Source organism: Pelophylax lessonae (genome assembly GCF_965119305.1).
Source record: "Pelophylax lessonae genome assembly, chromosome: 2".
Taxonomy (NCBI): Eukaryota; Metazoa; Chordata; class Amphibia; order Anura; family Ranidae; genus Pelophylax; species Pelophylax lessonae.
The window spans coordinates 593,533,678-593,558,811 of NC_138769.1; the positions used below are offsets into that span (position 1 = coordinate 593,533,678).

A 25,134-nucleotide genomic window follows, 5' to 3' on the forward strand; every position below is an offset into this window, starting at 1 on the left:
ACAAGCATAAAAATTTTTGTTGTACGATCTCAGATCGGCGATTTCCATTTAATTAGTATACTTGTCTTTCAAAAAAACAATAGAAATACACTACAACACATTACATCACTTCCTAATTTTTATTCTGTCGTACGAGAATTTTCATAACTTTGTAAACTCTTAGTTTTCGATGTGAGGCTAGCATGCCAAAAAAATGGATGTGATCAACAAGAATAGGGGTTACATGCCTAGTTTTAGGCTAAACAGTCAAAGTAGGTGGCACATTGGATATAAAATGTGATAAGCAAATGACTTAAAGGACAACGTTACTGAACATAAAGCTGTAGAAAGACCGGTGAGGTTTGTCATAATACACCTGGATTATTTTGAAAAAATCACATTGATAGGTATGAAGGAGACTTCACTAATTAAATAACTGAATTTTATTTCAGAGAACTTCATATTCATTAAAAGATGAAGAACCCTGTTCATGTAGGATTTGGGTCTTCATGTTGTCACTTGTAAGACCCCATCTTTTCTGTGGCCAGGCAGCTTGAGACAGAACATGAAAACCTTTTTTCTGACTGTTGTGTGAGCATTCACTGAAAATCAGTTTATCAGTGCCTGTGCACACGTTGAAATGTTACAACATTTTATGCTGTGAGGGGAGGAAAAGCTGTAAATGAGGGAAGTGCAGTCAGATAATGATCAAAAAAAAATAATAATAAAATAAATAATCCCTTGGGGATAAGTCTCTATATGTCTTCCTATGGCTATTTTAGTGTTTTCATTCTAGCAATTTTGTATTGTTTGAAAGCAATGAGGTATGAATTAAAATTTCCCTTTAGTCAGTAGAAGGGAATTTGGCAATGTTGTATTGTTTGAAAACAATGTGTTATATGTTAAAATTTAATTGTGATCAGTATAGGAGAATATTCTATCAAAAACACAACTGATTGCATGGTGAAACATTGTGCCCAGCTGAGAAGTCTGTAGAAGTTCCATTGGAATCAATAATCCATGTCCTCTTAGCTGACTAGGACTAAGTTAAGACTATAGCGGGCAAGCTATACATGTTACAGTCTGATTGCACAATCTTCCTTTTCTTTGCCAAAAACTATGTTGTTGAAGGCAATCCAGTCAATGCATATTTATTTAAGCAGGACCTCACACTACATCAGCAGTTTAAAAATCTAAAGACAGTAGTAAAGACTGATTGCAACCTTTGCTGCCAGCATTTATAATATTTAGACATGGTGTTACATTTGAAATTCAAAGGATTCTGTGCTCTGTTTTTCAGAGTAAATTTACTGCAAGCATGTATGGCTAGAAAAAACCTTTCCTTACAGATTTTAGCTATAAATGAGGACCTTTATAGCTTGCCTGTGTCAACTAATCCAAGAACATGACCTATTAGTAGCTTTGCATTTAGTGTGCTCAACTTGTAGGCAGGTTCAGTCTATTTTCTCCCCTGCAGGTGGCGCTTGTCCACAGCGACAATGCAAATGAGGACGGAAGTCAAGAGGAACTAATTTCCTCTTAGTTTCCCTTAGTTACAGGGAGGAAGCTATCCTATTGGATGCTGGCACTCTCATGTGACTTTGAAGCCATTTTGGGTCAGGCAGAGTCAATTTAAGATCCTGGCTCCTGGGTTCGATGCACATTTTGCAAGTGGTTAGAGTAGGGACAGGTCGCCATTCTGTCAGGGACAGTGCTTAGCTCCAGGAAAAGGTTCTGAAGGAGTAGGAGAAGTGCAGGGATATGCCATCCTTCCTGGAAGCCCCCCCCCCCCCCCCCCCATTTGGGTACAAACCAGCCAGGCCACATTCTGCTCCCTGAGACAAATGCTGCTGGCATTTCTGAATTACCAGTCAGCTGTCACATTGCTGTTACAACTTGTGAGTGTTCACAGTTGGATGGCCTTTGCTTTGTATTGCTAGCCTTCTGTTATAATATATTCTTGTTGCTGCACTTGGACTCCTGTGTTTTCTTCCCCCCCATATCACGCTGCACCTACCCACAAACTACTTAGTGATTTAGCTACCACTAATTTCTGCAAGGACTTTTAAGGTTGTAGATAGAATTTACTCACCTCATTTGCATAATTCATGTGTGTCATTGATTTACTAAAGCATTAATCTGCAATTGTTGTGTGATGAGGACAATTGCTGTCAGCTCCAAAAACAATCACCTACAGCTTAATCTACAGGAAAGTCACTTCATTGTACACAATTTTTCCGCTTCCTCACTTACTGAAAAAAGATCTGTACCTAAAATATGATCAAGTGAATAGTGGGTAAAAAGTAACAACAGCTACATAACTGTGTATCAAGCTGACAGTCTTTGTGAAAACAATGAATTAAGTGATAACTCTATTAAGCATGTACCATAACATCCAGAATGTTAACAGCATTCATGGCTGCTCTTTTACCCTAGCACACAGTAAGGGTCATTTTATACACAATATTACCAAAAGCATTGGGACACCTGCCTTTACACGCACATGAATATTAATGGCATTCCAGTCTTGGGCCGTAGGGTTCAATATTGAGTTGGCCCACCCTTTGCATCTATAACAGCTTCAACTCTTCCAGGAAGTATGTCCACGGTTTAGGAGTGTGTCTATGGGAATGTTTGACCATTCTTCTAGAAGCGCATTTGTGAGGTCAGGCACTGATATGGACAAGAAGACCTGGCTCGCAGTCTCCACTCAAATTCATCCAAAAGGTGTTCTATTGGGTTGAGGTCAGGACTCTGTGCAGACCAGTCAAGATCCTCCACCCCAATCTCGCTCATCCATGTCTTTATTGCTTTGTACACTGGTGTGCAGTCATGTTGGAACAAGAAGGGGCCATCCCCAAACTGTTCCCACAAAGTTGGGAGCATGAAATTGTCCAAAATATCTTGGTATGCAGACCCCTTAAGAGTTCCCTTTACTGGAACTAAGGGGTCAAGCCCAAGCCCTGAACAACCCCACACCATAATCCCCCCTCCACCAGATGATTTGGACAAGTGCACTAAGCAAGGTCCATAAAGACATGGATAAGTGAGTTTGGGGTGGGGGAACTTGACTGGCCTGCACAGAGTCCTGACCTCAACCCAATAGAACACCTTTGGGATGAATTAGAGTGGAGACTGCGAGCCAGGCCTTCTCGTCCACATCAGTGCCTGACCTCACAAATGCGCTTCTAGAAGAATGGTCAAACATTCCCATAGACACACTTCTAAACCTTGTGGACAGCCTTCCTAGAGGAGTTGAAGCTGTTATAGCTGCAAGGGTGGGCCAACTCAATATTGAACCCTACAGACAAAGACTGGGAAGCCATTAAATTTAATGTGCGTGTAAAGGCAGGTGTCCCAATACTTTTGGCAATATAGTTTATGAAAGATCCTGGCAAGAACTCGCCAGTAACTGGACCACTAGCTTACCATCTACTTGGACCAGTGAGATGTCAGTCATTTGCTAACAATAGAGATTCAGAAGCATTTCAGACTAGCAAGGGAGTGATTCCATAGAGATAAGGAGAAGGCTCTTCTGGTCAGCTTAAGGCCCATGCTATAATAACTATTTGTAGTTAAGATTTGTAGCAGCTACTGATCTTTCTGATTATTTCCCCTGATGATTTGTAGCTGGATACAGATTTGTTGCTGTAGCATCCATTGCAGAGTTCAATATTTATCTAGGCAGCTACAAATTGCTGGTGTGCTATGATCACTAGCAACTGTATTAGAAAACACGAGCATCCCTCAATGCTTGACAGTCCATTGCTAGCTCCAAAAGCTGCAAAACTTCAATTGCTTAGCAACTGAGGTACAAATTGTTTGATATTTCAGTGACACAAACCCTTCATTGACTGCAATTCATTTTTTCTTAGGAACAAAAACACTAAGGAGGGTGATTCTGTACAGTAGTTGACACAAAATTGCCAGTACTACATGTAACTAACAGCTTAAAAGATTACAGCACTCGACATAAGTCCACTCAACATGGCTTTATTGATCACATAAAGGGATGAAAACAGTACCCAATAAGACCATGTTTAATTAACCTAAAGTTGACCTTTCTCCACTTACTGCACTTTCTGAACCATCCATCTCTTTCCTTTATTCCGCATTCATTTACTTAGTTCATATTTTGTGAACTGTATATAAATTCATTCAGCTCCTCCACCCCCCCCCCCACTTCCTCATTTCTCAGAGGCGTAACTAGAACCTTCAGGGCCCCGGTGCAAGAAACCATGAAGGGCCCCCCGGACCCCTGGCCGGGGCCCTTCCCTTCAAGCCCCGGGCTCTTCCCACTGATCCTGGGGCCCTTTACTCCGCTTGCGGGGCCCTTTATTGCGGTCCCACAGCGCGTCCCTTTCACAAGTTTTGCAGTGGGCCCCCCTTCCTGCCATCTTGGGGCCTCCCCACGGTGGTGGAATGCCAGGGCCCGGTTGCAAGTGTGACCTTTGCGATCCTGAAAGTTCACCCACTGGTGTCAGTAGTTTTTATTTTTTGGTATTTTAATTGTATTATTTTTTATCATTTTATTTAATTTTTTTACAATGTCACTGACTATGACTCTGCCCATTTAGAGAAGCAAGGAGCTGGTAAATTACATATTTACCGACCCCTTCCTGGTTCTCTATTGTTACACATCCCCTGCAGCAGCCGGCAGGAAAGGGGAGGGATCACAGTGGGGGGGGGGGACCAGGGGAGCACACAGGGGCCCAGACAGCAGAACACAAGTGAACTGGATAGGAGGAGTGGCGGGGGAAGCATACAGAGGATCCAATCTCCTCCATTTTCTTTCTGCAGCTACAGGAGGAAAAAGGAGGACAGTGATTTCTCTACATGCTGCCCCGCCTCCCCTCCTATCCAATGCTGGGCCCCCTGGAGCATTGGGCCCGGTTGCAATCGCAACCCCTGCAACCCCTGTAGTTACGCCCCTGTCATTTCTGCTGGTGACGAACCTTCAGCCACCTGCAGAATCCTAGAAAAATCACATCACACATACCAAGAGATCATTAAATACCAAGAAGATGATATGAGATGTCATGTCTGCATAGGTAACATCTATGCAGGCCTTAAACCTTACGTTACTTTAGCACTTGTGTACCTCCAGCATCCCATAATCTCCTGGGATATTACAGTCACACATCCCAGGATGTTGCAGGTAGATGAAGGTACATCACTCTCACTTGGCAAGAATAGAGGAAGTAAGAGGGTGGAGGAGCAATAATAAACTTGACTGCTGAGAAGCATAGGCTCATTTATGAGCAGCTAATAAACCAATACCTTGCCCCCCAAAAAGCCACAGAAGCTGATTAAGTTGGAAATAGGGCAAGGCCACAGCTTTATTGAACTTTGCAAAAGTAAAACTTTCCAAATGTACCAAACAACAGTACCAGTCACGGTTATACTGTGAGCACCCGACAATGCCAGTCACAGTTCTACCGTGAGCACCCATAAAACATAAACTTACATAGTCTAATAGGCCTGTCCTTACCATCAGTGCCAGACAGACATTAGACTGACCCCAGAATTTAACTTGAGGGCATAGCCCATAAAGCAACATCAATTGCTGGCAAGGTCAAAACCGCCAATAAATCTGTGACAAAACATCACAACGGGCGGTGGGTGGGCAACTCTTGTAACATCTGAATCTCCTCAGAGCAGTTGGATGTTCCCCAGCGTAGCCTTTTCCTAGAGTTCAGGCTCCACCCAGTCACCTCAGGTCTTTGTAGCCAATCCCAAGGGAGTTACTTAACTTCTCTTTTAGGCTCACACCCACAGTGATGCCATGTTTCCGGCAGTCAAGGCTCCCTTTCCCTAAAGGCGGTTCAAGGGGCCTTCAAAATCTTAAGTTCACAAAACACAAAAATTCTTAGCTATTGTCTAATAGAGAGGAAGAAAGTAGAGTTGAAAGTAAAGGTAAAGTTAACAAAACTGTGTTTAAACAACCCTTAGAAACATGTTCAGGATGATCCTGCAGCTAGGACAGAGCCCTAGGAATGTTCTTATATATTGTAAAAGAACACATGGAGAACCCAGAACATAACTGGTGTGTAGCATTGTATTAAAACCAGCAAAAACACATTCATAAAACTATGGGAGTTGGAAGCACATGTAATAGACTTTGATGAGCGATGTTCTTAATAGCAGAACTCATCTGCTCAGGGTCAGTGGTAGATACTTCGTCTGCACTAAGTTCAGTCTCTAATTTCAGTAGCATCTGGCAGGCTCGCCACACACAATGTTGAGCAGGCAAGTCCATTTGTGGGAGGATGGGGAGATCTCTCCTAATTTCCTATGTAGTTACCAGTCAGAAGGCAAGCAGAGTCTCTCCAAAAGAGACACACACAATAAACACAGTTTCCTATAGTGCAGATGGGTTGGAAACTAGACAGGTTTTTTTTCACTGCTGTCTGCATGACCACTGAGGAGATTCCTTTCATTTTCTGTGTGGTTACACGTACAGGAATTTAGGAGAAATCACACTTAGAGGGAGCGACAGAAAACCCTTTAAAGATTCAAATCCACACGTTTTGGCTAGGATTAGGGCTGGTTGCCAGTGGCGGCTGGTGCTCAAAATTTTTGGGGGGCGCAAAAAGAAAAATGTAATAGGTATTGCTTCACGGCAAGAAATGCAGTAAAAAATTGCGTGACTTTGAGGTCATGGCACAGGCATGTCACAGGTCATGGTAAAGACATGTCACAGGTCATGGTACAGGCATGTCACAGGTCATGGTACAGGCATGTCACAGGTCATGGTACAGGGGATGGTATCGGCATGGCACAGGTGATGGTACAGGCATGGCACAGGTGATGGTATAGCCATGGCACAGGTCATGGTACAGGCATGGCACAGGTCATGGTACAGGAGATGGTATAGGCATGGCACAGGTCATGGTAAGGGCATGGCACGGGTCATGGCACATGTGATGGTACAGGCATTGCACAGGCATGGCACAGATGATGGTATAGGCATGGCACAGGTCATGGCACAGATGATGGTACAGGCATGTCACAGGTCATGGTAAAGGCATGTCACAGGTCATGGTACAGGCATGTCACAGGTCATGGTACAGGCATGTCACAGGTCATGGTACAGGGGATGGTATAGGCATGGCACAGGTGATGGTACAGGCATGGCACAGGTGATGGTATAGGCATGGCACAGGTCATGGTACAGGAGATGGTATAGGCATGGCACAGGTCATGGTAAGGGCATGGCACAGGCATGGAACAGATGATGGCACAGGCATGGCGCAGGTGATGGTATAGGCATGGCACAGGGCATGGCACATGTGATGGTACAGGCATTGCACAGGCATGGCACAGATGATGGTATAGGCATGGCACAGGTGATGGAATAGGCATGGCACAGGTCATGGTACAGGCATGTCACAGGTCATGGTACAGGAGATGGTATAGGCATGGCACAGGTCATGATAAGGGCATGGCACAGGTCATGGCACAGGTGATGGTACAGGCATGGCACAGATGATGGTATAGGCACGGCACAGGTGATGGTACAGGCATGTCACAGGTCATGGTACAGGCATGTCACAGGTCATGGTACAGGAGATGGTATAGGCATGGCACAGGTCATGGTAAGGGTGATGGTACAGGCATGGCACAGATGATGGTATAGGCATGGCACAGGTCATGGTATAGGCATGGCACAGGTCATGGAACAGGCATGGCACAGGTCATGGTACAGGAGATGGTATAGGCATGGCACAGGTCATGGCACAGGTGATGGTACAGGGATGGCACAGGCATGGCACATATGATGGTATAGGCATGGCACAGGTCATGGTATAGGCATGGCACAGGTCATGGTACAGGCATGGCACAGGTCATGGTACAGGAGATGGTATAGGCATGGCACAGGTCATGGCACAGGTGATGGTACAGGGATGGCACAGGCATGGCACAGATGATGGTATAGGCATGGCACAGGTGATGGTATAGGCATGGCACAGGTGATGGTATAGGCATGGCACAGGTGATTGGTATAGGCATGGCACAGGTGATGGTATAGGCATGTCACAGGTCATGGTACAGGCATGTCACAGGTACATTGTACATCAGGTAAAGTTAAACCCAAAAGCAAATAGCTTAAACTTCGCCATATCCAGGACCAGGAGCTGCTGGCTGGGAGAGGACGGAGGAAGACGTGTCCTGGCCTGGTCAGTTCTAGCTCTGAGTCTGCACACAACCCGAGGACACATGGACACCTTACACCGCCGCTGCCCTGAGTGAGAGCGGAGAGAGACGGAGGAACTGGCTGCTTCAATTGCCACATACCTGCTCTTGGACTGGCTCACTCGTCCGGACCAACTGCTGTGGGCTGCTGAAGATGGGAGACACGTCTCTCGACCGACCACGCGCGCCGCTGCTCCTCCTTGCTCTGACGGCTCTGCACCCCGATGACACCCAGAACGGCCACCAATCGGCGCCTCTTCCTGGCAGCACGTAGGCTGCCGACCCCCCCCCCCCCCCATAGCCAGCAATAGGACCGGCGCCCCTAGTGTGCTTTAAATGGTAATTTTTTTTTTGCTGCTGGTTGCCGAAACATGTAAAGTGCTGTATTTTGTACACTCTGCTTGCTATAATAAAGTAATTTATTTGGAAGAACGAGCTGCCTGTTCTATATTCTACTTTATCGCACTAATTTTGGCTTTTATTCAGTTTTGAAGCTGGACTTCAGCCTTTCTTCAATCTTACTCATTTGTACAGGCAGTTTACTTTTCACTGCCCATTGTAAGTTTCTCAAAATGTGCATTAGAAGTGGTGGCAATTAGAGAGAACCTGCCACATTTCTGGGCTAGAGGACATCCAGGGTCTTCTAGCCCTTTCTCCAGGGCTCGCATTTCAGGTGTTTGTCTGTGGATGAATACTGCCCTAAACATTAGTAGCACCGTCAATCCACAGCAGCTTTCAGCCTCTCATGGAGTTTAACAGGCTTCTGGCAGTAGGGCTGGATGGTACACCTATGCCGTCTGCCTGCACCTAAATGTAACTCTCATGCACTTGTTGGCAGCCTTGATTCAAGGCTCAAGTACTGAGACAGAGGGAGAGGCTCCGCCATTTTATTTATTTTTTGTTTAAAAAAACTTTTATTGAAGAGGCAAAATGTGGCATAATTCTGTAATTTTACTGCAATTCTCACATTCTCCTGGCCTGGGACCCAACACTGGAAATAAGTAATGTCCACATATTCAGCCTTTTAACGATTTTCTTTTTCTAGGGCAGAAATTAGTGTTTCTTACAGTTTCTTACAGTATATCTCAACTTTCACCTCCATCACATTAGCAAATTCACCACAGTGTAGTTAACAAAGGATGGTCACCCAACTCCTCCATACCCTCACTACAGGTTCCCCACAGGTGGGTCCTCCTCTTGAGCCTGCACAGGCCTACCCTGAAGGGTTCTCTCTCTCAGGCTTTAGGCTTACATGTTGAATACCAAGGATAGTCTTTTTCCATCACAATCTGCTCCAGACTCTTTCTGCTGCAGCTTATGTAGGATGATTAACTCCAACCACCATACCCACCCGGGGGGGGGGAGGAACCTCACTAATAGGGGTACTAACACACTGGAGCTAAATGCCTAGTGTCCTTGGGGCCTTATAAATCAGATGTCACTTTACCAGAAGTTGTACAAAAATTATGCAAATATTATTTCTATACAGTGTGTTGCAAATATACATGATGTAAAATCACCAGATACAATACATAGTAAAAAATATGTTATTTTATGATTACAATATTTTAAAAGATTGACTACACAGTTGTCAGAGATCGTGTAATAACAAACTGTTTACAAAGCTGAAGGCAGTGTGGGATTACTGAGGTAATGTCATGTCACATAATAAATAACTCACACTTTTCTATTTGTCACATCTGTGATGACTCCGTGTTAGTTTCATGTAGCCCTCCGGGGATTCCATTGGAATAGTACTGCTCATGTTTGTCTCTTTTCTATGCCAAACAAATTGCTGCATAAAACTTAGGATAGGCTGCTGAAAACACTGAGACATTTATTGTAAGACTTTAGATCCCCCCCCCCCCCCCCAATTGCGTCCGAAACATGCCCCTGACTACATCGTAAAGTAAGGTGACCAGATTTTTAAAATGAGATCCGGGGACATTTTTTTTTTTTTATTGCCAAATGGCACAGGACTGCATAATACACAGAGCGCTGGCCACAGGACTGCATAATACACAGCGCGCTGGGCACAGGACTACATAATATACAGGAAGGTGTTATCGTCCAGGAGGGGGCATCTGCATCTGAGCCACCAGGCTGTTTCTTAGCCAGGATGGGATGCCTTGTCTACATGAATCCAGCCCTGATTCCAGGGACAAAACCAGGGACAGACTTGGTCCGGGGGCAGTGTCCTCAATCAGGGGACTGTCCCCGGAAACCGGGGACGTCTGGTCACCCTATCCTAAAGTCCCAATCCAGGCAACAGCTTAACATTTGCTTGTAATTCATCTTATAGCAGAAGAATTACCGATGACAAGTAGGAAACATAAAAACTGTACTGCGAGCTGATAGCTTGGAAATTTGGATTCTCTTCCTGATTTCAAAAAGCGATTTGTTGAAACATATGCTGTGCCCTCGTACTGGACAATATGGCAGCACATGACTGGCCCAGTTTAGTGCAGAGTTGATATTTTCATTTTATTTTGGCAGGGTAATAAGCTTCAGTTCTGTTGCCCAGTGTGTTTATCTGCATGGCTGGGCTTTTAGCCATAGTAATAGCTGATACACGGATCAGTTTGCCTGACAACTGGGTTTATTTAAAGACCACTGAAGACCATTTTCCTTCAATAATAGTATGAATATTCACAATATGCTGAAAAGCTTTCCCGGAACTGAGCAATTTATGTTATTTTAGGATAATATATATTATTTAGCATTTCGATAATCTACAGAGCACATTGTGGTGTTGAATGTATATAGTCCCAATTTTTTTGCAGAAACTTAAATGTATTCTCTGTACATATTTTGTGTTATTATTTTACCATTTATGCAAAATTAACCTTTTGCAGTTTATTTTCTAGCTGTTTCATATTTTAATTACTGTGTTTTATATATGGATTTGTAAAAGATTAAAGCTAAACTCTAGAAAGTCAGCCACCTTGTGCATTCCACCTCTTTAATTAACAATTTACAATTTTACAGGGTGCCGGGAGCATAGCTATCACTAAACTTCCAGTGCTCCAACACTGGACTTTCCGGTCTCCACAGGTCTTCTTACGTCACATGCAGCCATACAAGGCTGCAGGTAGAAATCACGGGGGCCCCCATGCAGCCTACCTGGCAGCCCCCCCCCCCCTCCCCCGAATGTATCAAGACTATATTTTCACTAAAAATACACTAAAATTATTATTAGCGGACACAAACAGAACATTGAACTTGTATGAATTAGCCCTTTTTAATTGCTTTTTACATAAAAAAAAATATAATTTATTTTAAAAATGTCTACAATTATTTTTTTACAATTTTTTATAAATAATTTATTACAATGTTTAATTTTTTTTTTTTTTAACAATTTGTTGTTTTTATACAAGATAGGGGAAGCCTGCAATGCATTGCAGGTGGGGGGGGGGCACAGTGAAAGGGGGGCAAACGGGGAGAGAGGGGATCAGAAGCATTCAGAACAGGGAGGGGGATCAGTGTTGGAGAAGCAATTACAGGAACAATGCCCTGTGTCTGTGTCTTTTCCTGCAGTAGCTGAAAGCTGGCAGGAGAGAGAGAAACTGGCTTTTAGCTGCTGCAAAGAGCCACACAGGGCTTCCTTCTGTAATTACCCCTCTTCCCAACCGCACCGATTCCCCATGCTGTTGGGGCCCCCCTGTGTGCCCTGGCCCCCTACAGGATAGGGGGTCCCCCCTATCAGCGGCCCTGCAGCCATATACCCTTTGTCCCTTGTGCACTCTCAGTTTCCCTCTTTTGTTCTAACGTGTACATCTCTACACAAACTGTATTACTTTACTACCAAATGTGTTGTGCTTTTTTATTCAACTTCTATATTACTGCATTTTTATTTTTATAAACCAATATAAAGAAAAAATAGAGGACCAAAGGGCATCTGTGTGGTTTAGCCAACTATCTTTGTGGTCTGGGTAACTGGGGCCATTGTAACTTCATCATAAGGGATATTGTAAAATTACTCTGAATGAGAGATGGGGGTGTGGCTGTGACTGAGCTGTTCTAACTCACTGGGGCTTCTTCACACAGTGGTCACAGACTTTCCTCAGCTGTCCTGCATGCATTCTTGCACACATTTCAATAGCGAAAAAAGGCAATTTTTTTCCCCAAACTACATGCTCAGGAGGCTGACTAGAGTACAGTAAGTGCTAACAGTCACTGCATTTTAAGATAGGACTCCTTCTTCTTCACTGAATTTCCTGGTGGTGTGCGACCAATTTCTTCATATATGCTGTTTGCAGTGGTGAGCCGAGGTCCAGCACCCTCCTTGGATTGTAGACACAGACTCACCTGAGCGGTGTTACTCCTCTCTACACTAAAACCATGTTCTGTTTCTCAGCTAGTAACAGAGTCTACTAGAAATTAGAGCACACAAGATTATTGTTCATCCAGTGGAGGTTTTTCAGCAGAGTTTTGCCTAGTATTCTTTATTGTGCAGTGATTTGCAACTAGCAGAATTATAGGCTTATTAACCTCCCTGGCGGTATGATTCTGTCAGGAATTATGTACCAAAAGCGGTACAATTTTTTTCATGGAAATTTGCCGTTATGTATTGTAGGCCTACAATTCTTAGTAATTACTGATTTAAGCCTGACCAAAACAAGATTCTAGTAGATATCCCATATGTGATAAATTTGAAACACAAACGCATGAATTATAATCTAATCAATAATATAATTTTATTATATAATATATAATATAATATATATATATATATATATATATATATATATATATATATATATATATATATATATATATATTATATTATATAATAAAATTATATTATTGATTAGATTATAATTCATGCGTTATATTATATCTATCTATCTATATATATATATATATATATATGTGTGTGTGTGTGTGTGTGTGTGTGTGTGTGTGTGTGTATATATATATATATATATATATATATATATATATATATATATATATATTTATATATATACATACGTGTATATGTGTGTGTATATATATATATATATATATATATGTGTGTGTGTGTGTGCGTGTATATATATATATATATATAATATATTATATATATATATATATATATATATATATACATATATATACATACATACATATACATATATATATATATATATATATATATATATATATATATATAATATAAATGTTATGTGTGTGTTTGTGTTTTGTGCAACGTTCAACGTTTGAATTTCCCTCCCTAGTTCCGCTCCCATGCAGCATTGCTGCTGCAGGGAACGGAACTAGGAAGTCATCACACCGACGGAGGACGGACGAGCGGCGGGGATCTCAGACGGCTGGCGATCTCAGCAATGGGAGATCATCGCTGGATCGCCATGATAAGGTAAGACACCGCTGCGCGCTCTGCCCATCCACCCCGAGTCACGCTCGGGGTTACCGCTAGGAGGGTTAGATAAAGATGAACAAGGAAATTCATGAACTTGCAGCATTTCTGGCCTAGCTCGGGTTCTTTGGAAATTCTTTTTATGAACTGGTAAAGTTCATTTCCAGCATCAAAAAGTGGCAACAGCAAGCCAAGCAGGAATCCCTGGGATGTCACTACCCCAATCTGGAAGCACCATAGGCGTTCACAGGGGGTGTGCCAGGTGTGCCTGAACACACCCTAATCACTATGTGCGATGCCAATTTCCCCTACTGTGTGGGCTTCCCCCCATGTCCCCCCCACCCCACAGTGCTGTTGGCTTCTTTCCTGTCTTTTCTCCCCAGCTGTGTTTACTATGCTTTAGTTTGTGAATGAACAGGAAGCTGCTCAGCACCAAGTACTTCCCATTCATTCACTGTCCAGTGCAGCTGAGGCTGAAGAGAAAGGCATGTGTGTTCGAGCTTTGGGGTGCACTCCCTAATGCAATAGTCTTCGCAAACCTTTGGGAAGCACTGTACATCTTTCCCTGGATAGTATTTAATTGGGAACTAAACTACTTCCTCAGGAGGCCCCATATCACCAGAACTGGGTATTTCCACCCCATTACCCCCTGTCCTTTTGGAACCAGCAGATGGTCTTTTCTAATCCCCCTTATCAGTTCATTAATTATTCACCCAACAAAACAGTTGTTCCCTCATTTTTACCTGTAGTCTTATAATTACTGAAATTTAATAAAGCAAATGCTCCAAGAGGCCCCATCACAAACTTGAAAAATGCAGATATAAACACAGCCAATTCCCTGGCACAACCCCTTCCCTCCTTGCAAGTCATGACCCTCTCTTCTTCTTGGATTTTCTAATTACTGTCTGTGCTGGACAAACCCCTACATACCTCCATTCGCCTTCATTCAAAACCTTTTATGAAGCTATCAGAGAAGGAGTAAAGGGGAAGAGAATAGTGTTACTTGAGTGACAGCCCTGAGCATGCTGGGGCTGCGGACCAAGGATGAGCAGAAGTCTGGTCCAAACTTGGGTTCAAATCAAAAACGAGAAGGAAGTTGTCACTGATGCCAAATCAGTGCCCAATTAGCTGCTGCCTGGACATTCCCTGCTCCACAGCTGTATACAATACACGGGCATAGCATGGCCATATTTGGTAATTGACAATCTACTACTGACATCACATCCAGGATGGTGGCTTCCAGCAGCAGTGTCTAGATGTCCATACAAAGGAAGGTTTTCAAAGGGAAATAACAAGCATAAAATACATTAAATGCATCTAATCGTATTGGAAGCTTTTGGGTGAAATGAATGCTCTGGCGACAGGGTCTCTTTATGTTACAACAATATTATAATAATAAATCTACTTTTATAATAATAATTATGTATAATAATAAATCTACTTTTTTTTTTTTTTTAAATAGATTCGAAGACGAAGACCAACACCTGCAACATTGGTCCTCAGCAGTGACCAGTCATCTCCAGGTAAGTTATAGCACTTCCTACTTCCTTACAGCGATAAACTGTGCAATTAATGTTATTATTTAAATACACACATGCATAAGGTCTAAAAGATTATGATAAATTTCTATCCCTTGTATGAAGCAGTTAAGGAATAAACAATTTACACCCCTTCAGGACTAAAACATTTTTGCGTTACTTTTACTGAAAATTGTGAGGTCATGCAGCACTTTAAACAAAAAAAAAAGGCCGACAATTTTGAATAATAAAAAAAAAAAAACTATATTTTTTACTTTCTGCTATAAAACATATCCAATAAAAAATGTAAAAATCTAAATCTTCATAAATTTAGGCTAATATGTATTCCGCTGCATATTTTTTGGGAAACAAACCCCAATAAGCGTAAATTAAGCGTATATTGATTGGTTTTCTCAAATGTTGTAGCATCTACAAACTATAGGAAACATGTTGGAATTTTTTTTTTTTTTTTTTTTTTTTTTTTTACTAGTTATGGTGGCCATCAGCGACTTATAGCAGGACTGCAATATTGCGGCAGTTAGTCTGACACGAACTGACACTTTGTGGGAACCAGTGACACTAATACAGTGATCAGTGCTAAAAAAAACATACACTGTCACTGTACTAAGGACACTGATTTGGAAGGGGTGCCTAACCAGTGTTTGTGTTTACTATGTGTGCTGCTTTTACTAAGTGAAGTGATGGATTTTATTCTCTGCTTTGCAGGGACACAAAATCCATTACTTTCCCCTGTCAGAACGGAGCTCTGCCTTGTTTACATAGGCAGAGCTCCGTTCTGTGTATCTCTTTGCCGATCAGCGGGTGGCAGCAGACATCTATTGGCTTGATTGGCTTGTGCAGTGTTAAATCACAGCACAGCTGCAGCGCCAGCAATGTGCACAAGCCCCCTACCTGGAAGTGCAGGCGCATGAGAGCTGCTCTACCACCATATAACTAAGTTATGTGTTCGGCAAGCGATTAAAGAAGAATTCCAGGCTATACTTAACTAGTCTTACAAATGCTCCCTCACACTCCTAACACCTATGCTGACTTACCTGTGTAAGAAAGATGTATATAGAAGTAAATGCCCCTGTAGCTACACATTAAAGCAGACCCACTAGTGATAGAATGTGGCCTGTGCTCCAGTTAGGCCTCGCTCCTACCAGGTTTCGCTCCACTCCTCGAAGCATAATCATGAGGAACCCTCCGATAGGTGGATGGAAATGCATTGGAAGCCTAATCACGGGGAGGGGATGCCCCTCTCCCGCTGCCACTTGCCCGGGCTCTCCCACCCCACCGGAAGACCAGAGCGACCAGCCGACATGTCCGCCCGCTGGCCAGAGACCCGAACAAAGCTGGAATCGAGTCTTGGATATGAGAACCTTGAAGCGACGTCATGACATCACTTGCGGTTTACTCGATAGCCAACGGCGCCAGTTTTCAAAAATTGAAAGTATTCAAAAAAGCAGATATTGCAGTTTTTAGTACTTTCAAATGCAGAGGAAGGGTTTATTTTGGGTCTTATAAATCCCAGATCCCTCCATAAAGAGTACCTGTCACTGCCTATTACCGTCACAAGGATTATTTACATTCCTTGTGACAGCATTAAAATTGATAAAAAAATAAATAAAAATTAAAGGGACAGTGTAAAAAAATAAATAAATTTAAAGCACCCCATCTCTCCGTGCTCGCGTGCAGAAGGGAACGCATATGTAAGTCACACCCGCAAATGTAAACAGTGTTTAAACCACATACCTGAGGTATTGCCACGATCATTAGAGCGAGAGCAGTAATTCCATCACAAGACCTCCTCTGTAACTCTAAACTGGTATCCATTAACAAATTTTAAAGCGTCCCCTATGAAGATTTTTAGGTACTGTAGTTTGGCGCCATTCCGCGAATGTGCGCAATTTTAAAGCATGACATGTTAGGTATCTATTTACTCGGCGTAACATCATCTTTCACATTACACAACAAAATTGTGTTTAAAAGACTGCTGGGCAAACACAGTGTGACATAAAATATTTCAACAACCGCTATTTTATTCTCTAGGATCTTTGCTAAAAAAATGTATATAATGTTTGGGGGTCTAATTTTCTAGCAAAAAATACTGATTTTAACTTGTAAGCAACAAATGTCAGAAAAAGGCCTGGTCTTCAAGTGGTTAAGCTCCGAGGGGCAGAGCCAAATGTGTCGGGGTGTGGCCTGGCTGGAGCCCAGGCTAAGGCTGCCACATACCATCACTAGTGGGTATGCTTCGTTGTGCGGCTATGGGAACATCTACTTCAACACACACTGACATCTGGAGCTGGGACAAGCTCCTTCCTCAGCCAGCATTTACAGCAGTGGACTGAGGACTTTTTTCCCTTCATAAGCATGTGCGGCTCACACACACGGTTTCTTTGGTTCACAAAGATGTGTATACTTTCTTATTTTCAGCTGCTCTGGTCCCCTATATTAGCTCAGGGGAGAGGAAGGAGTGATAAAAATGAATGTCACCACTCCCTGGCATTACCAGCTGTTGTCCTCTGCAGCCACTGCTAGTTAACATAGGGGAGCCGGATCACAAGACTGGTCCAGAGCAACCCGAAAATAGGTAAGTAGATCTTTTCATATACAGGTTAGTCATCATATGTGTTGGGAGTGGGGATAGAGCATTTTTAGGATTAGTTAGCTATAGCTTGGAATTCAATGCTTTGAGATTTTAGTATGAGTAAATATTCTGCTGTTTAAAGAGGACCTTCAGTCCCCGTAATGCTGCCCCCCCCCCCCACTTGCACTGCCATCTTTGAAAGTCTGACATGTGTGCAGATGAGCTGAAAGGCGCTGCCCAGCCTTCTGGATCTGGCAGAGGCTTGTGGCACACCTGAACCTGAGTTTCCCAACACATGTGCAGCTGACCTAAAGGCGTCCTCACTAGGGTGACCACATTTCCTAACTGCCATTCAGGGACACTTACTTTCCCAAGTGCATTTCGTCAAACTTATACGTGAGACTGGCAAAAACATATCTGTCTGTGCATTTTTCAGTATTTCTGCACACTATAACTGGCTACTTAGATATCTCTGAAGAACCAGGTGTCCTGATTTTGGAACCAAGGAACTGTCCCCAAAAACTGTAGCCACACACACACACTACATCCATGTAACTCCAAGCAGAAGTTCTGGCGCTAATCCAAGATTGGAAAATCCTGAAATGTCCCTTCGCAGAGAATGCACAATAGCATATGAAGAAAATATCTGTAGCAACACCGTTCGCCCAATCCCAAACACAGGACAGCATGTAGGTAAATTTGAAAGAAAATGAGGGATGGCGCTCAGATATGCATAATGCTCATGCTGGTGAAATTCAACCCCAATGTGGACTTCAATAGACAGTCTCATAAAGATTTATTGAATAGATCCAATGGTTAAAACAATATAATAGATTAATAATGAACAGTCCTACCACTCCTTGAAGACTCTGTGCCTCCTCACTGATTGTTTGTAGAAATCCCTAGTATGTTCTTAGGGAACTGCTGGTAATCGGTGTAAAGGGTTGGGGCTGGCAGATGGAAAAACAGATTGGGTCAGAAGCAGCGGGGGGGCTCAAACGGTCTGGTGTGCGGCCGCCTTCCCAGACCGGAGCCTCTGCGTTGAGCTCCCTCGGTGCCTACCGTGTGAGCACCGGGAGGCGCATGCTGATCATGACATCATCGCGCAGGACGGGACCGGAAGTCCGTAGATGGCCAGCCGGAGGAGTCACCCGGAAGCCGAGAAGAGCGGAGGACTGGATACGTTCGCTTCTGTGGAGCCTCCCGATTGCCATGCCACAACGACATGTTTCGCACGATTGTAGCTTTGTCAAGTTGTGGCTGAACTCTGAAGGCAATCGGAGGCTCTAAGAAGCCAAGTAATGGGCGGGGTTAGGCTCACTGGCCAATGGAAAAAAACCCCAATAGGCTGAATCAAAGAAAAATACCCAAATGATGACACATGTTAAATCATAGAATTAAAAAAATAGATAAATAAATAAAAAAATATATATTAAAAAAAATAAATAAATAAAAAAAAAAATCATTCCGGGACACTGCATTGTCCCGGAATGAGGGTGACCGGGACCCGGGACAGACTCTCCAAATGCGGGACTGTCCCGGGCGATCCGGGACACGTGGTCACCCTAGTCCTCACATATGCACGTAGACGACACCACACAAGCACAAAAGCGCTGGGTCCTGAAGGATGGGTAGAGCCTTGTGGCACATCAGCACATGCGTGGAATTTAGCGCAACATCATTCTTGCCAAGGTAAAAAAGAGCAGCACAATAACTTCAAAAGCCCTCGTTATCTAATTGTGAGAGAGGGAGGCTGCTAGAGCAGGGAACAAATACCTTGTTTTTTGGGGTGAAGATCTGCTTTAAGTGTAATCCCTGATAATCACCATTGCTCTATGGAACCATTTTATACTGTATATTACATGTTTCTTACTATCTACTGTTGAGTTGAAACTGACACATGGATTCTAGCCCTTTCCTGGCTGTTAATTAGGAGGTCAGCCTGTTATCTCTATTGAGTGATGTGCAATAAAAGCCTGTCAAGAGCACTACAGGCCTGAGTCTGAAAGGGTTTATTCACATTGTCTATTGGCATGCCTCCCTTCAGAGCGGCATGGCATAAGTGTTTTAAGAGAATTATGAAAAAAGAAATCTGGGCTTTAAAACTGGCAGATCATTTCTTGTGCTGTCAGATTCAGTGTGCTATATATAAATCTGTATAAGAGTCATCATTCATTTCTATTTCAGATTTGAATATGATTTCTTGCTGTTATTAGAGGAAGTTCACACACAATTATTCATTAAATATTTCTTTCCTTATTTTTTTAAATATAGTTGGGTTGATTTACTAAAGAAGTAGGGACTGAACTTTGCAAAGTGAATGTTTACTAAGATTAGTAAATAGGTTAAAGCTTTATTTATTTTGATCACCCAATCATTTAAAAGGAAACAAATCCTGCTTTTTAAGTTACCCTGTACACGATTAGGTATTAAAGGTTTAGTCAATACTCCTTTAGTAAATCACATCCTCTGTCTCTCTAAACACTTGAATAAGATATAATTTACATAAGGAAGGCTTTGTTTTCAATAGGCCGACTTACTCATAGGGTTTGATTTACTAACGTAATAAGGAATGTAGCTTAGTGAATAAGGTAGTTCTCTGGACCTGCCCACTGCTGACATACAGTATACCTAATCTGTACATAAAAAAGGAATGTGTTATTTCCTGATATCTTGGGCAATAGTACATTCATTTTTTTTTTTGTTTTCGAGATCTAACAGATTATCTACAAGAGCTCCCTGAAAGGCACTGGTGACATAGCCTTCCCAGGGGGCAGCTGTGAGGTTTTGGCTATGTCACCAATGCCTACTGCATACAAGGAAATTAAAAGACATGTGAGGTGACAAATAAAGCAATTACATAAAGCAAATACATTTTCTTTATATGACTTTAGGAAGTTTGAGGAATCAGGATGCAGAGCTGCATATACCTGAGAATTTTGTGTTTGGGGGGGTTCCTCTTAAATGCATTCCCTTTAAAGGGAAAATTAGATCTGTTACAATAGTGCAGCATATGTTGTGTAAGAAAAATCCTTCTTTAGTTGATGTAATACTTAATTTTTACTTGTGGGTGGGGAGTTGTAAAATCACACAGTTGATCCACATTTGTGCTGTCCCCACCGCTCCTCCTAAGCTGTAAATGCAGCCGTAAGGGTGTGTACACTTTCTATGACCAGGATGCTTTGCAAATAATCCCTGCTGTTGCAATTGGTGGATAATACTTCCTCTCACCTCCTCCTCACTGTCGGTTTTAACCCCTGAAAGCTTGCATCATATCGCCACACCTGTGTGCATTGTGGTTGGAGGTGGTTGCAGCACAGTGGTGCAGGCTTTTAGAGGTTAAAATAGGCAGTGAGGAGGTGATATAGGGTTGCCACCTCATCCCTTTAAATCAGAACACATATTAATTACACAGGTTCCGTGGCTGATTAAGGTGGTGAATAAATTAACTAAGTGCCTTGCCCACATTAAGAGCCCTTTCATACTGAGGCTCTTAAAAACTGCCCATAAAACACTGATCATTTTTGCAATGCTTTTGAGGCTTTTTTTAAGGAAAAGTGACTTTTTTTTAAGGAAAAAACTCTTCAAGAACCATTTTGAGGTGCTTTTGAAATGCTTTTCAGGTGCTTCCCATTCATTTCCCTGGAAAGGGGCGTTTTTGAGGCACTTTTTTTAGCGCTCCAATGCAGATTGCAGGATTTTTTTCACCGCCCCACCAGCTCACCTCCCCAGTGTGAATGCATTTATTGATTTTAATGGGAATAGGTTTTCGTGAGCTTTTCAGGTGCTTTTTTTTTAGCGCCAAATCACTTCAAAAGTGCATCAGTGTGAAAGGGCTTTAAATTAGCCTCAGAACCTGTGTAATTAATGTGTGTTCGGTTTTAAATGGATGAGGGGGCAACCCTAGGGCGCATAATGCCTTCTTACCGCCTGTCAAATACTTTCTGAAAAGTGATGATCACCATGGATTGCTGTCCAGGGGTGAAGCTAGTGTAAATGAGTCCTTAAAGCATAACTCCACTTTTGTGAGTCCACAGGTTGGAGTTAAATGGCCATAGCAGCCTTTTCTTAACAAACTGTATACATAACAGGTAAATAACAAGTTAAACGCAGTTTTTTTACTGGAGCCTCAAGGTCCCAGTAGGCATCAAAGAAGGAGGTGCCTGCGTCCGACTTAATTAGGCCTCCAGCCGCCACAGCACTGGCTCGGAGACAACCAGTCACAGGTACCAACATACCAACTACTGGGAGCCGTACCTCGGATGTGTCCCTACCAAGTATAAGTTTGCACCATAAGGGAGTCGTACCTCAGACAGGCCCCTACCAAGTATAAGTTTGCACCATCAGGGAGTCGTACCTCAGACAGGCCCCTACCAAGTATAAGTTTGCACCATCAGGGAGCCGTACCTCAGACGGGTCCCTACCAAGTATAAGTTTGCACCATCAGGGAGTCATACCTCAGACAGGCCCCTACCAAGTATAAGTTTGCACCATCAGGGAGTCGCACCTCAGACTGGTCCCTACCAAGTATAAGTTTGCACCATCAGGGAGTCATACCTCAGACAGGCCCCTACCAAGTATAAGTTTGCACCATCAGGGAGTCGTACCTCAGACGGGTCCCTACCAATTACCCCGCTTGCTGCCATGACAAAGAACCACCCCAAAAGAAGAAAGCCTCTGTTAAAACAAAAAACAAAAACAAGGGCGGTAGAGCGCAAAACCAAAAGTCAGAAAAAACAAGAAAATACAAGAAAATGGGAGGGAGGGTGGGAAATATTCTCCAATGCAGCTTTCCTCCAACTGAAGACTTCCTGAGGCCCCTATCTTGACCTCTCCCTGTAGCTCCACCCCTTCCTGGCCAAAACACCAATTAAAAGTCCCACCACTTATATTTTCTGTTGTACTGGGCTGAAACTCCTCCTTGTCCCAAACCCCTTTAACCCCTGTCATGCCGGCCCTCCATTTATGTTTCTTCTCTCCTTTACTCCGGGCCTCTCTTTACAAGGATTTTAACAAACTTTGTTGCAGATTCCTACCTTTTGTTATTCTGAAGAAATCATTGTTTGTTCCTCTGTGCTGAGTGGGTCTAATGGGAGTGGTTTCATAATTATCTGTCATTTGTGGCAGCTGCAGGGCTCTAATGAGGAAATCTGTTGGGCCACCATCCCTTTAGACGAGTTCCTATTGGAAGTATCTCACCGAAAATGACATTTTTGTTGCAGAAATCTAATTTGTATCTTAGGCAGACTTCTGGGAAAATTGGTGAGCCAATCACACAAGCAGGAAATTATGTTTTTAGGGTGTGGTCAGTACACATTCTGTGTACAGAACAGCTTCGGGTAGCCATATTGCATTGCATTTTCAGAAAAACTCAACAGCTGCAGATTGAAAAGGAAATGTCATTTTTAATCACATTCAATTACAATATGATTTGTGTCGCAATTGTATACGCTATATTGTTTTTTCTTTATTTGCTATTTTTTTTTCCACTAAAGTGGAGTTACCATTTAATGATCATCAATTGTTCTGTTTTTCTGTTCTACATTATGGCTGTAGTTCTTGGAAAAATATCAAGTAGTTAAAATGCATTACAGAGACAGAGACACCCATGTATAGCCCACATCAATAAGGTTATACAGTTAATGAGAAGATATCTTTCTTTTGGGGTTACCTCCAGTAAATGTACCTGCTTGTTCAATTGTACTAATTATGCCTTCTTTTATCCTTCACTAATGAGACCATCTGTTTGCATGCCTTTTACTCAGGGATGCTTGAGTATTTGAAAGTCATATAATACATTTTTTTAAAAAATCAAATTCACTTCCCTATGAAGATCTCCGCACCTTGAAAAAAAAATGACTTGCTAAATATTCTATGCAAAGGTGTGTTGGGCTGGGAGCGTTCTGTTCCATACAAGTGACTAATTAGAGTGCTGGTGAAGAGGAGGGTTAATTGCAGCAGCTGTTTGATCTGATAGAAAACCTCTTCTTCATGGAGATGGTTGCAGAGAGAGCCTGTGGGAAAAGATGTAATATCTCATTCTGCTTGACCTGGTTGGATGGGGGCAGAAATCAATGTGCAGATCAGAGAAATGTTTTCTCTAAAATGATCATTCTCCCTCATGAGATACTTCTTAGATATTAAACTATATCTTTCTACGTTAATGCACCAGTATATCTGAGTTTAGAAACATAGAAACATAGAATGTGTCGGCAGATAAGAAACATTTGGCCCATCTAGTCTGCCCAATATATCTGAATTTTTATTTTTTTATTTTTTCATTTTGTTTAGCCATGATTATGAAGATGACCAACACGGTTTTAATTTCGCACTTTTGCTAAGAAAAGTTTGACTTAAAAACAAAAAAGATTGTGAACCAAAATGCTTATAAGTTGTATTATAAAAGAATTTATGAAGTTATATTGTTGTAATGTAAACCAATCAGGGGTTAGTGTAATGCTGCTGGTTTTATTTAACCACTTGCCGACCGCCGCAAGTACATATACTGCGGCAATCAGCCCCTCCTGGGCAAAGTGACGCACCGGAACGTCACGCTCCCACGAGCCTCTAGAGGGCAAGCGCGCGACCCCGCTCATTCCCTGCCTTCCCAGCGCGAGTGACCGGCGGCTCCGATGTCCGCTGGTCACTCGCGATCTCCCGCTGGAGAGGGAGAAAAGCAGACGGCTGATGTAAACAAAGCCGTCTGTCATTCCCCCTGGTGTAACTGCAGAGATCATACGATCCTGCTATGTAGGATCGTATGTCTCTGTGGATACATCACAAGCCATGCCCCCCCCAGAGTTAGAATCACGCCCCTAGGGATACATTTAACCCACTGATCACAAATAAAGTTAACCCCTTCCCTGCCAGTGTCATTTTTACAGTAACAGTGCATATGTATAGCCCTGATTACTGTAGTAGTTTAGTCTGGTGTGGTGTCATGTCGGGAAAACAAATGGTACCCTTTTCATTCTTGCTGTGTGCAATACCGATACACCTGTCAGTAGAACCCTCTGATAAATGGCTGGAGGTGAAAGGGGTGATATATAAAAAGCTAAATGTCACATAATCCACTTACCCTCTAAAATGAACACTTCCAATCCCCTCTAAAATATTTAGTGAATATTACTGTTACTGATACATAGACGTAATTAAATGGAATTATAAACTATATATGTATCATATAAATCCCATATCTCATATATATTTATCATATTAATCCCCTTTTTCTTGTATTATTTAAAGATGAATTCCAGTTATTTTATTTATTTCAGGTATTTATATAGCGCTGTCAATTTACACATCGCTTTACATATACATTGCACATTCACATCAGTCCCTGCCCTCAAGGAGCTTACAATCTAAGGTCCCTAACTCACATACATAGTAGGGTCAATTTTATACGGGATCCAATTAACCTACCAGCATGTATGTCTTTGGAGTGTGGGAGGAAACCCACGCAGGCACAGGGAGAACATGCAAGCTCCAGG

General features: G+C 42.5%; 1 protein-coding gene across 2 annotated transcripts in view; it reads left to right on the top strand.

Annotated features, from left to right (window-relative positions):
• PPP1R1A (protein phosphatase 1 regulatory inhibitor subunit 1A) overlaps nt 1-25,134 on the top strand; it is a 282,084-nt gene that overhangs the window by 154,587 nt on the left and 102,363 nt on the right. For both annotated transcript variants that reach the window (XM_082244626.1, XM_082244625.1), the window contains exon 2: nt 14,997-15,057. In XM_082244626.1, the coding sequence (XP_082100752.1) occupies nt 14,997-15,057 (61 nt within the window). The remainder of the gene's footprint in view (nt 1-14,996; nt 15,058-25,134) is intronic.